Here is a 19,097-nt window from a genome sequence, read left to right on the forward strand (position 1 = left end):
CAGTAAAGGGCAATTGGGAAAAAAACGAAGAGTTCGAAAACAAAACTAATATTTCTAGGGGATTCTATCATAAATGCTCTGCTAAAAAATTAAAAGCCTACCAAACCAAATACAAGCAAAATAAGGAAAAAAACAGAGCAGTGTAATGAGATGAAAAATAAACTACTGTCTGCATTTGGACGATTTTCAACAGTAAGTTCTATGATGAAGAAGGAAGGTGGTCTGTCATAGCCACGTTGCTGTGATACAATTCATGGTACAAAGCAGCTGAAGCATCCCAATTTTAGAAATATGCCACAGTTTGTAAGCCATGACGTGCCAGTTACAGGGGCTGTGCACATGTACATGTAACCACATGAAATATAGTAATTGTAAAAAAAGCTTACGCACTGCACTCAGGTTTGTGTCACCTGCAAGCAAGAAGAGCACATGCTCTGCAAGCATCTGTTCAATAGTCTACTAAGAAGGTGGAAAGTATGGATTTTAGGTAGGGAAGACACAAATATGAAGACTTCGATATTCTCATCCTTTTCTAGCTCGTAGACACTAGGGGTGATGTTCATCTCACCTGGCTTCAAGCAACTGTGGTACAGGTACTAAGACTTGATCCACTGAGCCTAAGTTTCCTTCAGAGTCAACAGAGAGGTTTTTATAGAGCACTATCTCCCTGACCAGTTTTAGGCTCCTGTGTCACAATAGGATGAGTCAGGCCCTATAAAAACACCTATTTCTCTCCACTGACTATAAAAAGGAGCAGGTATCAGGGTGCCTAATTCTGGTGTAGAGATCCAGCTTGAACACATCTATAATGGCAGGGCAAAACCTGCCATTTAAGTTGAAGGAGGGAAGATTTAGGTTGGATGCCAGGGAGAAGTTCTTCACTATGCGTGGTGAGGTGCTGGAACAGGATGCCCAGAGAGGTTGTGGATGCTCCGCTCCTGAAGGTGTCCAAGGCCAGGTTGGATGGGGCCCTGGGCAGCCTGGTCTAGTATTATATATGGAGGTTGGTGGCCCTGCCTGTGGCAGGGGTTGCTGGAGCTTGATGATCCTTGAGGTCCCTTCCAACCCAAAGCATCCTATGATTCTGAGATCTGAAACTGGTCAGCTGCCTTCCAGCAGTGCCTCTGCAGTGAGGCGGTCTGTCCTTCCTTCCTGCTGCTGTGCTTGCACTAGTATGATATACAGGGCTTGCAAAGTTTGTAGGGGATAGGCTCTGAAGGAGTCATTTGTGCTTAGGATGAGCCTCTTGTTAGCTCCTTCTGGATAAAAATTGACTCTGGCTTAGCACCATCCTTCTCTAATGACCAAAGTTCATACCACTAACTGTCTCCAAGAGGCAAAAACACCTCCAACACCACAGTTACTGTTCAGTCTTCTGTTTCAGAATAAGAAAGGAAACACAGAACAAACTGATTCTTCATCACTTTTATCTCCATTTCTCAAAGTCCTATTTATCTCCCGCACTACTAGTCACTCTGCTGTGGAACATAATTACAACAGCCCAATTATCCCATCCCTTCATTAAGGTACCATCCTTCACCACTCTGTGTAGCAGTGGGTCTGATCAGTATGATTAAGCATGGTCTACACCGCAAGGCTCAGCTGAATCTTGATTATGTCTGGAAACAATTGCCATGAACACACTCTGATATAGCCAATGCGTGTCCCTCTTCAATTCAAGCAGTTCAATCCCAGGTACAGAAATCCATCCTGCAGGGAAATACTTGGTCCCTCAAATCAGCACTGGCCAATTTGAGGAGCTTGCTGACACTACACTTGCAAAAGGCAAAAGACAGAGAAGCAACTCAGAATGGCGTAGAAGAGCATTTGCTGATGCCAGGACACCAAGTGGGATTTTCTTTAAATTAGTAATAGCTTTAAACTGGAGTCATTAAATATCACTTCTTGAGGCCTGTTTTTTTGTTTTTTGTTTTTAAATCATTAATAGATCTGCTTCCCAATCATTTATTGCTGCTGTACAAAGCAGGATCTTCTATCCTGCCATGGATATGAAAAGGAGAAACTGGAACAAATACCAATAAACATCTTCAGTGAGGAAAACATAAATGCAACTGCAAACAAATTGAATTCAAAAGACATTTCTGAATTAGAAAAAAAAAAAAATCTCACCTTAGCACTTCTGCAATGTTCTTGATTTCATTGAAAGTACCTGAATCCCAACTATGGGGCAAGCTCACGCTTCTTGTAGCTCTCAAAGCAAGGGATAATTTTGTACATATTTCAAATTGCAAAGGGACCGTGATCATTACAGCTCCCCATGATGGTACTGCGTAATTCCATGAAGGGAAAACACTGCTGAATTAAAAACTACTTCTTATTATTAATTACAGAATCACACAGAATTGTAGGGGTTGGAAGGAACCTCCAGAGATCGTCTAGTCCAGCCCTTATCTACAGTACGTTCCCTACAGTAGGTTACACAGGAAAGTGTCCAGGAAGGTTTCAAATGTTTCCAGACGAGGAGACTCCACAGCCTCTCTGGGCAGTCTGATCCAGTGCTCTGTCATCCTCCAAGTAAAGAATTTTTACCTCATGTTCATACAGAACTTCTTGTGTTCCAATTTGTGTCCATTGCCCCTTGTTCTGTTGCTGTGGTTCTACGCACCACTGAGAGCCTGGCACCATCCCATCCACTTGACATCTACCCTTCAGATATTTGTAAGAATGGATAAGATTCCCCTCTCATTCTTCTCCAGGCTGAACAGGGCCCAGGTCTCTCAGTTTTTCCTCACAGAGGAGATGCTCTAAGTCCCTCATCACCTTTGTGGCCCTCTGCTGGACTCTCTATAGGAGATCCCTGTCCATTTGTACTGAGGAGCCCAGAACTGGACATAGCACTCCACATGTGGCCTCACCAGGGCAGAGTAGAGGGGGAGGATCACCGGCCTCAACCTGCTGACCATGCTCTTTTCAATGCACCCCAGGATACCATCGGCATTCTGGGCCTCTAGGGCACTCTGCTAGCTCATGGCCAACCTGTTGTCGGCAAGGACACCCATGTCCTTGTCTGCAGAATTCATTTCCATCAGGTCAGCCCCTAACCTATACTGATGCTTGCAGTTATTCCTCCCCATGTGCAGGACTCTACACTTACCCTTGTTGAACCTCATCAGGTTCCTCCCTGCCCAACTTTCCAGCCAGTCCAGCTCTTTCTGAATGGCACCACAGCCTTCCAGCGTGTCAGTCAACCCTTCCAGCTTTTTATCATCAGCAAGCTTGCTGAGTGCACTCTATCCCTTCATCCGGGTCATGGATGGCAGTTAAACAAGACCAGATCAGTACTGACCCCTGGGGAACACTGCTAGTTACAGGCCTCCAACTAGACTCTGCACCACTGAACAAAACCCTCTGATTAATGAAATTTTACTACTTCTCTAACAGCAAGATCACAAAAACTTATTTCTAATAAAAAAGGTTCCTCTATGTGCACTAACAAAAAAGGCAAACAAAGTAAAGTGGCATTCCCATTCCAAAAATTTTTTAAACAGAAACCCCAGACTGCAGCATTAGCAGTGTTCAAGTAATCAAGTAAACCAACAGAAAGAGCAATTGATATACTTCTTTTTTTACTTTTGCCTACTTCTCCTGCTTCACCTTTCTCCTACTATCACCATGATATAGTTAACACATGGCATCCTAGCTGCACCAAAGCTTTGGTTTGGCTTCAACACATCTTCCCCGTCTGCTGGGCAAATAAAGGACTTCAGCTTATGCTAAAATCTTCCCAAGTCTTACGCACCAAATCCCTCACAGTGCAATTTTTTTCTGCAGGCCAAGCCTGTATACAGACCTACAACTATTTGGAAGAGCATGAAACTTCAGACAGACGCTGAAGTTCCTCGAATGTCCCATGAAGAGGTCTCTGCAAAGTATGGGCCATTCTCTATGAGGGGAAAAAAATAAAACTTCCCGCAAAAACTGAAAATAATAAAGGAGATTTCTTCTGCTGTGGATGTAGTGTCAGCTTATGAGACAATCCAGATCCAATCTAAGAAAAATGTTTAATTTTACTGGAAAACATTGTCCCAAGAATACAGTGAGTAGCTTCCAACTGGCTTAGAAGAAATTTATGAGCGATCAGTTGCAAGAAAGGCATGCAACAGATATAAGAAGGACAAGTTACATAGGGATTAAAAAAAGAAGAAGCCTCCACGGAAAAACTGGCTTTGTAAAAAAGCAACACTATTCATATTTAAGATACAGTTGGCCATTTATTTTGGGAAAATAATAAAAAAATAAAAATCAAGAGGCACAAACAAGAAAAAACACTAATAAAAACTAAGCAAAGTAATCTCGGTGAATAGAAAATGGGCTTCAGCTTTCTCTCACAGATGTCCCTGTGCCAAACACTGAAGCAGCCTCTCAACTTTCCATGCGTTCCCACGGACAGGATCTGAGACATGACCAAGTTTCACAGAGGGATTTTAGAAGAAGATAAATACTGCTTAAGAGTACCACAGTATGGATCTCACAACCATTTCCTGAGTCTTCATAAAACAGTAAGCTGAAAAGTGGGGACTTCCTGCAGAAGCTGGAAATAGACAAAAATGTAGAACTTGGCCTTGACAGTGCCTTTCAGCTCTGGCACCACCAGTTTTCCTGAGGTGACTTCTTTTTACAAAGCACCAGGGAATGTGGAAGAGCAAATCAAGGCCTGAGAAGATGGGGCAGAAGTCGTTGTCCAACCTAAGGGCTCAGACTGCAGTTACAGGCTGAGAGAACTGGGGCTGTTCAGACTTGAGAAGAAAAGGCTCCGTGGTGACCTGATAGCAGCCTTTTAGTATCTAAAGGGGAACTACAGGAAAGAAGGGAACAGACTCTTTAGCAGGGTCTGAGGTGAAATGGCTTCAAGCTTAAAGAGAGTAGCTACAGGTTGGATATAAGGAAAAAGTCTTTTACAGTGAGGGTGGTGAGGCACTGGAACAGGTCGCCCAGAGTTGTGGTTGATACCCCTCTCCCTGGATACTTTCAAGGCCAGTCTGGATCAGGCCCTGGGCAACCTGATCTAGCTGTGCATGTCTCTGTTCACTGCAGGGGAGCTGGGCTAGATGAGATGACCTTTAAAGGTCCCTTCCAACTCTAAGGATTCTATGACTGATTCTAAGCTGAGCCCTCCAAGGAAAAAAAAGAGAAGAACAAACAAAAAAACACTACTTTCTAAACAGAAAGGGATAAATCTGATAAAAAAGAGCCTTTCCCGTTCACACAGGGCCAATGACCAAGCCCCTCCCACTGGCATCGGCCACTGGTTGAATGCTTAGATTTGCAAATAGACTGTTCATAATTTATAGTTGTTTAACCGAGACTTTAAAGAAAATAAATAAATGGCCATGAATTATGACTTCCCTGAAACACAGAATGTAGCTGCCATCTAAACCCTGAACTTCTCCCCACAGCTGTTCCATGTCCTAAAAGTTCTTGGCACAAAAGGGCTCCAGACAAAGCCTCGACAAGAACATGAGTATCAAAGTACCTTCAACTCCAGCTTTTGAGAAAATAGCAAAAATTATTACCCAAAGATCAGTTAACTGGCACCTGCATATAAACATGGCTCGCCAGGGAGGTGGTCGAGTCACCATCCCTGGATATGTTTAAAAACCATTTGGATGTAGTGCTCAGGGACATGATTTAGTGGAGGGTTGTTGGAGTTAGGGTAGTATGGTTAGGTTGTAGTTGGACTCGATGATCTTTAAGGTCTTTTCCAACCTGAGCAATCCTGTGATTCTATGATTTTGTGCCCTGATGAAGCTCAAAAAATGTTTTTGATCAACATAGAGCACTTCTAGAACTAAAATGTTCAAAGTACATAAGGTACAGTATATATCCCAAAATATAAACTGTCCAGAACTGAAAGACCTCATAGTACATGTACTGATAGCTTCTACACTGTAAGAAGCAGATCAATAAGTTATACAGATAATCAACCTTTTTCTGTTACTAGCATATTATCTACCTTTATCTGAGTTAAATCTCATTCCAACTTCCCACCTCTTTGCCTGCTTCAGGCTTCTTTTCCACAACTGCATATTTAGTAGCTACCTACAGGCAGACATCTAGCTGGCTACCTGAATCTTTGATATATGAACTAAGACAATCCGCTGATTTAAACAGAGCTTCCAACCAAGCGTTTGCAGCAAGGAATGTTCTGCTATGGCATTCCACATCTTTCAATACATCTCCCATAGGGTATGCTCCAGGATGCCTTTTTCTTAGGCTTAATCTGGAGTAGAACTTATTTGGGTTATGAGATACACGCCAAGGTTAAGTTTGGCCTGCATTTTGGAGAGCTCCATTTAGGGAGGTTTTACTCCTGAGTGCTCCATGTATTTTTTTTAAGTTTTTCAGGTGAGCATCTGAAGAAACTGCAAGAGACAGAATGCACAGCTAAATCAAACAAAGCCATATTTCTTGCACTGCTTCTCCAAGATATCACAATGAAGCAGCCCTCCTCCTCCCACTGGCTTGTAAAGTAAAAACAGCAACAAACAACATACAGAAGTAATAAATATGGGTCATTTTCCACTATGTTTGTGCAATTCCCATATCTAAATCCCCAGACTGCCACAGGCTCTGGAAAAACACAGGAAAGGAAGTTACATTACTAGTTCCACCCAAAACTGAGTTAGCACTTTAGACAGACAACACTCAGTTCATTGAAATGATCGCACGAGTCTGACAGCAGAAATGGGATACTGACCCAGACAAACATGAGGCCACAGAAAAAAACCCAGAGACAAGGTTATGAAGCCAAAAGTATTTTTAAAGCAGAGGACAAACACTTTTCACATTCACAAAAAGAAGAACAACTTGCGCAGCAACACTTCTCAGCTGTCTCTCTATAAGACTAAGAAGTCTTCGAATCTCCACAAGACTAAGAACTGCTGCTCCGTCATAGTAAGTAAGATGCCTAACTTATCACTAACCAATGCAAAACCCTACCATGAACCACCACCTGTAGAAGAGCTGCCCAAGTTTTACAATAGGATTTCTCTGCTGAAGCCTCGGGATTCAGAGGATGTGGTTTCGATAACCTAAAACTACCTAAGAGCTTTATGAGACAGAAACAGGTAGTATCCCTGCAGTGTGAAAGAAACCCATTTAAGTTATTTTGAAGCTTAGTTCCGAATAGCTGATATACACACAGTAATGTAGTTTACAAACCAATCTTCAAAGAGCAGAGAGCAAACACTTACTGCTCCTTCCAGTCACCTGTAGTGTGACAGTTGCTTTCTCTTGGATTTTATCCTAGCATACCACAAAACTTGAAGCGACCGTCAAATACCAGAATGCCAGGAATTTTACAGCACGAATGGATTCTACTGGCACAAATCAGTGACAAAGGAAAAACATCTTCAGAGGAGGTCTCTGCAATTCTGCAGAAGTTACAACATTTCAACCAATTTCTGCTCTGCTTGTGCAAGTTACAGGAAGCAACAGGAAGCTTTTGAAACTGCAGAGGTCTGCTGCAACAATAATGATCTCAGTGTTTGCTTTCTTGTGTTTTACACAACACCTTTTCCTCACGTTTTCCTAACATTCCTTGCACCAACTCGTACAAATGCCATTTCTTCCACCATCCCATACCTGCTGCTCATCCTCCATGACGTTGCTGGCGAATTCAAACACAAGCTCATTCTGCTGTACAACTGCTGCCATAATAACGCATTCCCAGCTCTCAGCTCCACATAAGAAGAAAAGCGTTCTCAAATGGAAAAGAACGGACAGTGTCACCAAGGTGCAGCAGGGCAGAAAGGCAGGATCACAGAATGAACCAAGTGGCAGTTTCAGTAGTTCTCAGATCATCAGCGTTCCTGGGTCCTTCTCTTCTCAAAGAAACCAAGGAGAGTTCTTTCCTGAGCTGTTTCTCCCACGCGGACAGCCGTTTATCTCTGAGGAAGGAAAAAACAAAAAAAAAGAGTTACAATTAGGAACTGATTGCTTTAGCTACCTGAAAGAACAGCTCTCACTTGGTAGCGTCTAGGAGTGTTTTACCTGGCTCTAAGGAAGTTGGATACCTTCTGAGCCCCAGAGGTATTACTTCAACTAATCAATACATGCGAATGTTCATTCCCTTAAAAAAAAAAATAGAACTGTTTCAGGAAGCAAGACACAAGTTTCAAAGTGTTTCATATCAAAAGCATTCAACCAACACTAAGAAGAAGTTATGAAAGCTAACAGAAAGAAAACCCATCTTTTCACCTGATTCATAAGTGCAGTTTCCATATTGACTAATTATCTTCAAGTTACGATAAAAGCAAAACACAGAACACAGAGCGACCTACCGAGCTGCAGGATACCTCAAGCGTATCACCTTTCTGCCTCACACACAGTTCCAATTCTGCAGGGCTGTTCTTTAGCACAAGAAATGCCCTTGATCTCGATTCCCACGGTTCACAACAGAAAAACAGCCAATAAATTCCTCATACGGGCCAGAGAGTCCCCAAGTCTCTACGTGAAGCAGATCTTCAGCTTCTTTTTACAAACGTGCTGCAAATGTATCCTTATCTCGACCACAGGCTTGCGAGCAGCCGGAAGGAAACTGCACTGACCACGTCATGGCAAATTAGAGCAGGCAAAAAAGCTGCACAGCACAATAGCAAAGAAAAAATAAAAGAATCCCCAGCTATGGAATGTAAACAGTTTCGCTGGACGGATGCATGCTTACATCTCCTGCGTTTTCACTTACTCATCAGTGCTAAAGGTAAACATGGTTGACTTAAGCTTGGACAGAGATGCACCGTATCACTTCTGTAATCTTTTTTGTACTACTAAGATGATCAAGATGTATATAAGCTTTTGTTTCAAAAGAATAACAGAATCTGACGTCTGATATCAGAAACCTAAGGGAGTGCACTGGTGCCTATGGATTAATTTAAAGCCACGTGTCCTTAAGAAAGCAAGACGGGAGGTGACTTTGATCAAACTCTTTAAGCTGCATGTGGAGATGCACTGGGACAGAAGATCTCGAGGCAGAGGCCTGGCACATCCCCTCCGCCAGCAGTGGGCCTCATTTGAGACCACAGAGCCCTGGGTGTTGCTGCTGCTTGAGAGGCGCCAACTCCCGCTCACGCGCGGCTGTTGGCTGCACCTTGTTTCTTCAGCAGGTTAAAAATGAAGGGCACCTTCCTCTCCCTGGTGCCAAGCAGCTTAATTAGGGAGGACCGAGTCACACACTCGTACTCCCTCACTCTAAGAAACGTTGCAGCTGTTTTTCCCATATAGGTTGTGGTATTCCCAAATTCCTAAGCAGTGATGACAGCGCCTTCGGGGAGTCTCACTGAGGTCACTGCATCCTACCCTTCTAAGAAATCAGGAAAACCAAAGTTCCACAGCCAGGAGAACCTCCCCAACTTCCAAAGCTTGCTTAGACGAGCTCTCTAAGTGTTTTTAAGAGCAGCCACAACCCTAACTGGAGAATATTTGCATTAACGGGAGCCACATGCACAAAAAGAAAGGAAACGCTTTGGCAGCCATGGCTGCACAGCCTCAGCCCTTCCCACATTGCAGGCTGACTCAAATAGTTCCAAAGATTTCCCTACATATCAGCAGGGCAGGGGCACTGACAGTGTTACATGCAACCGTACTGTCATGAGTTAATTCCCTTCAATTGAAGCACTCGGGCTCTCCTCTTAGAAAACAGAAGTGCCGGGAGGAAGTTGCACACAACACCAGCACAAAGGGATCGTGTTATACCATCCCACGTGTGACCCTAAAAACAAAGTATATATTATATAATTTAACATTTCCAACACGCTGTATCTCCGACACAGCATCTGTCCTGCCTTTATGTTGATGCTGTTAATTGCTGTTGGCCTTAAAAAGTTACTAGCCTTGAGGAGTTTGCACTCTCTGTTTGTACATGTGGATTCAACTTGTGTAATGGAGAGGATTGTAAGCACTTTCCGTATTCTGGTTCTCCCTGTGCAATTAGCTTAATGCTCGTTTTTAAATAAGTCTGCACTCGGAAGCTGAGAGGACTCCCATATTTGTCTGGGATCCACAAAGGTTGGAAAAGATCTCCAAGGTCATCCAGTCCATCCACCTACCACCACCATTTCCCCACTAAACCACATCCTTTTAGTACAACATCTGAATGTTTCTTGAACACCCCCCTGGGCAGCCTGTTCCAGCACCTGACCACTCTTTCAGTGGCCAACCTGAACCTCCCCTGATGCAACTCGAGGCCATTCTCTCTCATCCTATTGCTAGTTATGCAGGAGAAGAGGTCAACCCCCACCTCACCACAACCTCCTTTCAGGCAGCCGTAGAGAGCGATAAGGTCTCTCCTGAGCCTCCTCTTCTCCAGACTGAACAATGCCTGTTCCCTCAGCCACTCCCCATAAGACATGCAATGATGTGATTCAGAAGCCGTGATAGCAAACCCACTGAAAGCTACCAAGACATTTTTTCATACTTCACAGTTCAAAAATCAAATCAACCAACCAATAACTCATCCAACCCAACCACCTCAATGCAAAAGTAAGCATTGTCATTTGACATCATTGAGGAGACTGCAACAGTGTAATGCATGTGACCCCAATGGGATCCAGGCAAGCAATACTTAGAACTGTAACACTTCATGGTAACAGGAAGCTCTTAATAATCTGATAGCTTTGCAGGAACAGATATTGAAACACTGTTATAAGGACTTTCTCCACGCTGACCCAGTGCAATAAGACAATGCAGGAGGCTGCTGGTTCTCCACCACCTCGAGAAAAGAACCTCCAAGGAACCCATGACTTGAGTAATTCACACAGAAAAGTGCCATATAGCCACAGCACTATGACCAAAGTGGAAGGCAACTGAGAAAACAGGCTTTTAGTGGGTTTTTGTACCTAACCTTACGACCATTACAAAGGTCAGGCACTCAAACTATTATTGCTTATGGGACGTTTCTGATTCTTTATTTGGTGGTAAATAGCAACTAAGGATCTACTGGGAAATAACAGCATGGCAATATAATGCAGAGCACTTTCCTTTAACCCATATCACCTTTTCAGGCACATACAGAACAACAGCAGCTTTTCACAGAAGGCAGCACAGTTCCAAATCAGCTGTATTTTCCTCCACATCTATTTGTATAAACTGTGCTTTCATTATTCCAAGTATCACAAGATCCTGCTGTCCATAGGCTAACACAAACGTGACTATTGTCTTTGCTATATAATGCTACTTACCTCCCTGTCTGATTTTACATAGATCTGTGAACAGGGAACAAGTTATTTGTGTATAAATTGTGCTCACATGCACAATAAGCCTGACTACACACAATTAGTCCTAGGAGAAAGGGGACCCAGTATATATTACCATACAATTTGCATCAGATTTTCAGAACCAGGGAATAAATAAGCTTTTACTTTTGCTTTTGCTAACTTACTGTTGCAGAAACGTTATACTAAATTAAACAATTTTAACATATATTAAAACATAGTATATAATAGTAACACATGTCCTAATTTTGCTTAATCCTTAGAACTGAACACATGAATAAATTATCTCTGTCTCTCTGGAAATTCCCCTCCCTCTACTGATTTCAACATCTAGAAACAATCTCTCCAATCAGCCCAACAAAAGCACATTCAGCCACTTTAACCCTTACGTTCCTACTCTGACATCCCAGCAGACGATGCCTTGTAGGACTTCCTGGCTGGACATCACATCATGTCTCCCCACCGCTCTTCACCACGTATACCCTTCACCAAAGGTGCCAGCAACAAACTCAAATGTTTGCTGAAGAAGCTCAGATACACGCCTGGAAGACTCAGGGCTCCATACTAAATATAATCTCAGCAAAAGGACAATTGATGGAAATTTCCTAATGAGTGACAAAGACAGTCTTCAATGTTAGCTCCAGCCTGCAAGTAGCAAAGTTGGGACTTCACGGAAATGCTGAACCCCTTTCTGAACAACATTGTGGATGCAGGAAGAAGAAGAGAATCAATGAAAGAGAAGAATAAAGGCATCACTGGAAATTTTGGACGTGAAGACTAAAAACTACCAGTGGTAACCACACCAATTCACTCAAGTTTCTAACTCCCTTCTGCTGGTGGAGGGTAAGGATGGATCATACCAGAGCCAGTCAGTTCCCTGTAGAACTGTACCTTCTTAAAACACTATGCAAGCAAACAGATGGTAGAGCCTGGCTTTCATAAAAAGAAAGCTGAATGACAGTGTGGATCTCACAACACAGGAATCCCATACCCATGATGACCTCCATTACCCACAGGTGAATGTGAATGCCAGCAGCGCTCTGCTGTAGCATTCTTCACAGCATGGCTATCCCTGTGCAGTAACACTAACAAATGTAGCAGCACTGGAGCTCTGAACCAAGACACCAAGCATCTGTAGCCAGCAAAATGACAAGCAAGAGCAATAGATGTTACTCAGCACAAGAGATTTCTGAAGGCACAGTACTTCAGCTGCTCACACAAACAACGTGGTAAGGCTATCACGGAGGAAGGAAAGAAACAAGGCACATTCTGTAATCTTCTTAAAGTAGCCACATTGCCTAAGGGAAACTGCAAAAAGCAGCTGACATAGTAAGTCAACAGAGTGACCTTTTCTGAGCTTCAGTTAAGGACAAGGAAATCTTCAATATCAACGAGTCTCTGGTCTGCAACCAGGCTGGAAACGGGCTTATGTCACCATGGGCTCCCAGTACACGTACAGCAGAGAGGACACAGAGTAAGAGGGTTCATCTGTTATACATAATTACTCATAAAAAAGATAAAAATAGGCACACGGTTTGATCGGAGAGTACGTGAAATGCACCCTCTCCTTCCTTAAATGTCAAATAAAAGCAGACTGTTACCCCACAAAGGGCAGAAAGCAGAAATGCACACGGCAAGCTCTTTGCTGCCACGAACAAGTCACTTATTCAATGATTATCATGTTTTGCTTTGGTTTTTTGGCAACAACCTTTGTTAGCCTGAATACTTAACATCAAGCAAGATTCCTTTCCAGACTATTAACAATAACGACTACAGCAGAGTTTACAGACTACCCCACTCCTGAAAACCTTCATTGTTTTTCTTAAGCAATGGACCCTCATATCTGTAACATTAGCAAAGTGGATTTAATTACTAAAGCCTCAGCTCACAGATAAGTTGTGTTACTTCAGCTACACATGGACAAAAAGCAATTAGCACTGCTTAGCACCACTTCTAAACGCAGGCCTGCAAGGATGCATGCATACACACAGGAGTTGCAGTTGCCAAGCTTTCAGGGTCTCAGCGTGCAGACCATGTGCTTAGGGGGCAGAGAAGCTCAGCCCTGCAAAGACTCATAGCTGTGTAATTACTGTCATAAGAGGAAAGAACAGATGTGCAAGTCAGGTCTTCACTGCTTGAAAAACACTGGCCAAGAATGGGCTGTGGCAGTGTGTTTCCTGGCCATTGATGGAACACTGGGGTTTCTAAGAACTAAGAGCAATGGGTTATCCCATGGTTTTAACAGCAACCATCAGACTTCTGTTAGGAAGAATGCTTGCAAAAGTGTGAGGCTGCTAAACTAATGCAACGTGAATCCAGGAACCAGCTTCAGACAGTAACGTTCATAGTGAACATCTGTTCTTGTTGCTGAGGCATAACGCTACATCTGCATGGTAACCTCCAGTAAATGCAGAGGCTGACAACTATGGTTTGCTGGCCCCAAATACTTTGGGATCTTTTTGACTCTGTCTTTGTTGTCAATTCACCACGATTGGTAAAGAGAAGGAAAAAAAAAACAACCAGGTGCTCACATCTCCTGCTTGATGAAATGAGAACAAGGAGACAAGCCGTTTAGTCAAGAAGCAATGGGTTTTGAACAGATGAAAGGAAAGCAATTAAAAATATATGAACTTAGGTGTACTTGGTCAAGCTTCTCTCTACAGACATGACATAAAATGCAATTAAGCACTTCAAAACTAGAGTAGATGAGTACAAGCTTGAGACAGCACTGCTGGTGCCTGCAGAGTCCCTCTCATCAAGAGGTAAGAGATACTGAACATGGAGACAAAGGAAAACAAAAGATCCCTAATTACTTCCTCTCCCGTAGCATTCAGAGCAGGTTATTTTATCCAACAGAAAATCTGCAGGGATGGGATTGTTTTTGTGTTGCCCTACGATATCCAAATCACGAATATTAATAAATAACACCAGTAAGAAAGACTTCACTAATTTTTGTATCGCACAAAATCTCAATGAGGAGGTTAAAAAAAGATAAAATCTGGTTCTGACATCTCTGTAAACCAAGGGATCTATTTTGGTGACATAGAATGAATGTTTTAAAAGGCATTCTCAGCCATTTTCCAGCGTTTAGTAGCACCTTCGAAAGAGAATTAGGACCACAGCCCTGAAGCAACCATAACAAGAGAGCTTCGGATAAGTCAAATCTCACTGATTTCAAGGGGAAAGTGTCTCGGTGTAGAGAAAGTTGAAGGGCTGATCTCCAAGACCGCTTACACAGGATATGAGGAGAACATATCAAAGGGGTGTGGGAGGGAAGAGCTGCCTGACCCGGAGAGATTTGGCTATGCTGATTAACCGAGGCATGCAAGAGAGCAGAGGTGGCAGTGGGAGGAATAAGGACCAGGGGAAATGGGAGATAATTGCCTTGGCCAGGTGCCGAGCCTTACAAATTACCAGCTGCCAGTCTGTAGTGAATATTGGGACAAAACTGTCAGTCAGCCTCTAAAAATCACTTTCCCCACAAATTAGAAATGCTGTCGTTATTTTCAGATCACCTGGAGGAAAATGTTCTGTTTACTGAAGAAAAATCCTTTTTCAGCTGTCTGTGGGTGGAAAATAACCGCAACCCTGCAATGTAAGTGCACACATAATATATACATTAAAGGGAGAAAACTGACAAGAGGCCAGCAGAGATGAGCTGCAAGTCCAAAGCTTCTCAATCCAGGTGACCTTTTCCAGTCTGGTGTTGGTAATCTTAGATCCATATGTGAAACTCTCACTGGACTTTGTGTGCTCTGCAGAAGATGCCTCAAGTCCAAGCTCAGTAGTGACCCCTGTTCCAATCTCCCCAGCACAGACCTTAGCATTTAGTGGGGTTTTTTTTTCCCTTCCGGGTAACAATTCCAGTCTGTACAGTCAAACACAATGAACGAAACACGTAAACAATTCCAAAAAGCTGCAGAAATACTCTGATTCACCTCTGTGTGTTTTGAGCACTTGAGCCACTTCACAAATCCAAGTTCGACTTAACTGCTGTGCAGCAGCCAAAGAGGGGCACAAAGCGAGCGGTGCAGAGCTCACTGCAGCCTCCCCTTTCCCAACACAGATGTGCCTCCAAGCCCCAGTGTGGTGCTTCACCCCTAGCAATGTGTCTGCTCAGGGCTGCATCCAGCAGATCCGTCAGGTTCAGAAACATAAATCTTACCTTTGCAGCGTCTATAAAGAACCTGTAAAGAGCACATTAAGGCAGTATTTCTGCTGTTTGCTCTCATTTGCTGTCAGCTGTCAGCAGTATCAACAGTCAGAAACCCTCTGGAGCAGGCTGTTATTAGTCAGCTAGACTTGAATTTCCAGTTCTTTTACATTGCTGTCTATTTTCCTTCATTAAGTTAGCCTGTCCTACCCTGGTATCAGATTACACGGAGCCAACATTTATAGCACCTTGCAAAACAGTCCAACATATCACATACCTGAGTCTGCCTATACCTGTTGCCCTCTGTGGTTAACCCTTGCTACCAATAGGAACGGCCCTCATTCTCAAACGTATCATTTAAAAAACATATCTGCATCGGAGGAGCCATTTTTCCCTCTCACCTGACAACCAAAGGACGGCATCAGATTTCCATTATGAACTCTATGACATAGGAAGGCTGTTCTGAGAGCAGAGGCTCCAAAGCACCTGCGAGAGCGAGCTTAGAAACCAAGCAGCACAGAGATATACGCTACCTCAAACCAGGACGTGTCCCGCAAGCACTCGCTACTTACTTCAGTAGTTCTCACCACCTCAGGAAACATCCGTCACAGAACCCCCAGACGACTCGCTCAGGGTTCGAGATAATCTAATTACACTAATTCTTCCTCCCCTTCAGCCCCTGCTGAAGCGGGAGCCCAGCACGTGACCGGCCGGCTGCGAGCAGATGGCACCTCCAGCCTGCAGCACTGCGCTGCACACAGCCCCCTGCCCACAAGGACGTGGGCTGGGCTCGGCTGCCCCTGTGAGCATCCGTGGCGGTGCGGAGGCTTCGGAGGGCTGCACGGGAGCATATAATCAATATATGTTTGCTTCTGTATACGAACATCATACATTTCAGAATTAAACAGAGTTCTCATATAAATATGTATGTTAACTGCACCACATCAAAGCATAAACGCATCAATTTTCTTATCCTCCTTGCAAATCCTGGGGACTCTATTAGTTAAGCAGTATTCTTTACAAGCACGAAATTCGAGCTACTGTTGTAGCTGTGAGTGGCAGTCATAGATTAGATGCTTCATAAATCTGGTTGTCGTGTTTTCCTCACAGGTTACAGCGATAGGAAGAGAGTTAATGACCTCAAGCTGCACCAGGGGAGGTTCAGGTTGGATATAAGGAAAAATTTCTTCTCAGAAAGAGTGATGAGGCAGTGGCACAGGTGTTGGAGTCACCATCCTTGGAGGTGTTCAAGAACCGTGTGGATGTGGCACTGAAGGATGTAGTTTAGTGGACACAGTGGCGATGGGCTGATGGTTGGACTGGATGATAGCGGTCTCTGCCAACCTTAATGGTTCTATCATCTACACGTTCCTTCAACGCCTCCACGGGCTTACACAACTTAGCGTGAATGACATGCTCAAGCAGAGCATTATTTGCTTCTTCCTTTAACCGAAGTCTTCATTTACTTAAGCAGCTCCTTAACCTTTCAGACAAGAATCGCAGACCCAATGGAGAGCAAAACAAAACAGAAGTCTTACAGAGCTTGCGCTGGTAAACGGCACACCACACATCACAAAGCAGCACTGCCAACACTCACACCAGCTCCCTTCTTACCAAGGTGTTCAACGAGCACTTCTGTCTCCAGGAGCTTCTGGTTCCAGGTTTAGAAGAGCACTTACATGTATTTTTAAGTTAGCCTTGTGGTCGGCACATGGGTGAAATACAGAAGTATCCGATTTAAGGACTTATCAGTCAAAGCACATTTTTGCAAACTGTATGAAGCTGCTTTATCTATTTGTCACAAAGATCCTCACTTAACTTTTTCAAAGCACATGAAGTACTCTGTGATGTATTCACAATGATTATACGATAGGAACTAATAGGTGAAGGTGTTCGCGTGGATAAGAGGTCGTCAAGGAGAAACATGATCGTTGTGCATCCCCACGAGTCCCTGCTATCACCCACCCAGGCACAGCCATCAAGGTTGGTTCTTCATATCGGATCTTCCTGAAAGCCTTTGAGAAGTGAAAGAACACAGGTAGTAACCACAACAGTTTTGTTTTTAAGGGCTCAGAGAATCCAGCACTAACAATGAACCCAGCTCTAACACGGCGAAGGAGATTATTTATGAGGCTGGGACAAGAAAGACACCTCAGTCAGCACATCTCTCACCAGCCAAGTGTCCTACTTTGTCAAAAATCACAAAGCTGATGTTTGCACTGAGCTTTCATGTGAGTTCAAAAACAAACAGACAAATCCACCCAGGAGTTACCGGCAACACCTCCTAACACTTTACAAGTAGAAATACTTGATTGAAAAAGCCTGTAGAAACATGAGTGAGAGAAGAGGTGCAAAGTACCAAGCTGGACCTACAGTCAGGTTAACTGATAAGAGATGACTGTATACAGGGCTAAGAGATTTCCGTCAGACTTCAGGAGGCATTCAAGGCCAGGCTGGATGTGGCTCTGGGCAGCCTGGTCTAGTGATTGGCCGCCCTGCACGTAGTAGGGGGGTTGAAACTCGATGATCATTATGGTCCTTTCCAACCCAGGCCATTCTATGATTCTATGAATATCCTATCCTCACAGGGAACTCCAGGACAGACAAGCCTGGTTTTGAAGGGCTGCTCCCCTCACACATCCCACATTGTTTGTCTTTTTTAATGTAACTTCGGTTTTCTTTGAGCATGAGTGCCTTCAACTTTAGTTCTTGCTCAGTTGCACCCTTTACTCAGATAGCATTCATTAGGAAGAACTCACACCATGACTGCCCCGTTCTTTGAAATGGGACATCAAAAAATCTACGTGTTTCCAGAATGGTTGTCTAAATGAAGGCATCAGGCTCACTATTACCTCAGTAAGGCAAGCTCTTCTGGCTGATTTCTTGTTTGTCATATTCTATGGATCACCATAGCTGCAACTCGTATCAGAGACACACTTAATAAGAACTATTTAAATTAAGTGAGAACGGTAAAATGAGGGAGCTGAGCTTTTAAACTCCTAAGCTGAAGGGCTCAGACGGGTTTTGATTAGAAGGCCGAAACTGTAGGTTTTCCTTTTGCACAATGAGTCATAGCCCTGAATTTGTACGTGCTCTCTGCATGGGTAACTTGTGCTCACATTCCTGGCCACAGCTCCCCACGGAAGGAGGTAAGAAGTAAGAAAATACTCCAGATATGCTCAAGTAAACACCATTAGTAGACTCTCCCACAGTACGCAGGGAAGGGAGCAAAGTCACCTGCCAAGCAGTTTGCTCTTAACTCAAGGAATGCTCTCAAAACGTTAGTTTAAAACTGAACTTGACATTGGAAATAACCATGAAAAGGTATCAGTGCACACACAGACATGCAGAAAAAAGAGGGAGGGACACAGCCTTGTTAGAGAGGATAAGCATTACATAGCCAGAGGGCCTTCAAAAACAAAACAAAAACCCCCGGCTCTCACTGTGACTTGTTTGGTACACAAACCAGCCTGCAACTAGACAGCCAGCTACTTAGGGGTGTGGAGAACACAGCATGCACAAAGGGCTCTGTGTACAGGTTAGCCCGACAATCCCATCCAGTTTAGATATAATGAATACGCATGTCACCATTGTATCCAGCAAAAGGACCAGAATTATTTTGCCTCCCTCAAACTTCCTTAGACTTTCTCCTCTTTCCTGCAGAGAGGAAAGCAATTCTGGCTTTTATCACCTACAGTCTTTGCCACAATCTC

General features: G+C 43.6%; 1 protein-coding gene across 50 annotated transcripts in view; it reads right to left on the reverse strand.

Annotated features, from left to right (window-relative positions):
* Window positions 1-19,097, reverse strand: part of ELF1 (E74 like ETS transcription factor 1) — an 86,936-nt gene that overhangs the window by 31,325 nt on the left and 36,514 nt on the right. For 22 of the 50 annotated variants that reach the window (XM_046941543.1, XM_040699700.2, XM_040699664.2 and 19 more), the window contains 2 exons: window positions 8,014-8,092; window positions 7,606-7,910 (listed from right to left, as the gene is read on the reverse strand). In XM_046941543.1, coding sequence (XP_046797499.1) covers window positions 7,606-7,677 — 72 coding nt within the window. In that variant the 5' untranslated portion in view covers window positions 7,678-7,910; window positions 8,014-8,092. Of the gene's footprint in view, window positions 1-7,605; window positions 7,911-8,013; window positions 8,093-8,303; window positions 8,552-19,097 lie in introns of those variants that run through there. The other 28 variants (XM_040699726.2, NM_001006269.2, XM_015275429.4 and 25 more) reach the window with 3 other exon arrangements.

The sequence above is a fragment of the Gallus gallus genome, chromosome 1 (genome assembly GCF_016699485.2).
Source record: "Gallus gallus isolate bGalGal1 chromosome 1, bGalGal1.mat.broiler.GRCg7b, whole genome shotgun sequence".
NCBI lineage: Eukaryota > Metazoa > Chordata > Aves > Galliformes > Phasianidae > Gallus > Gallus gallus.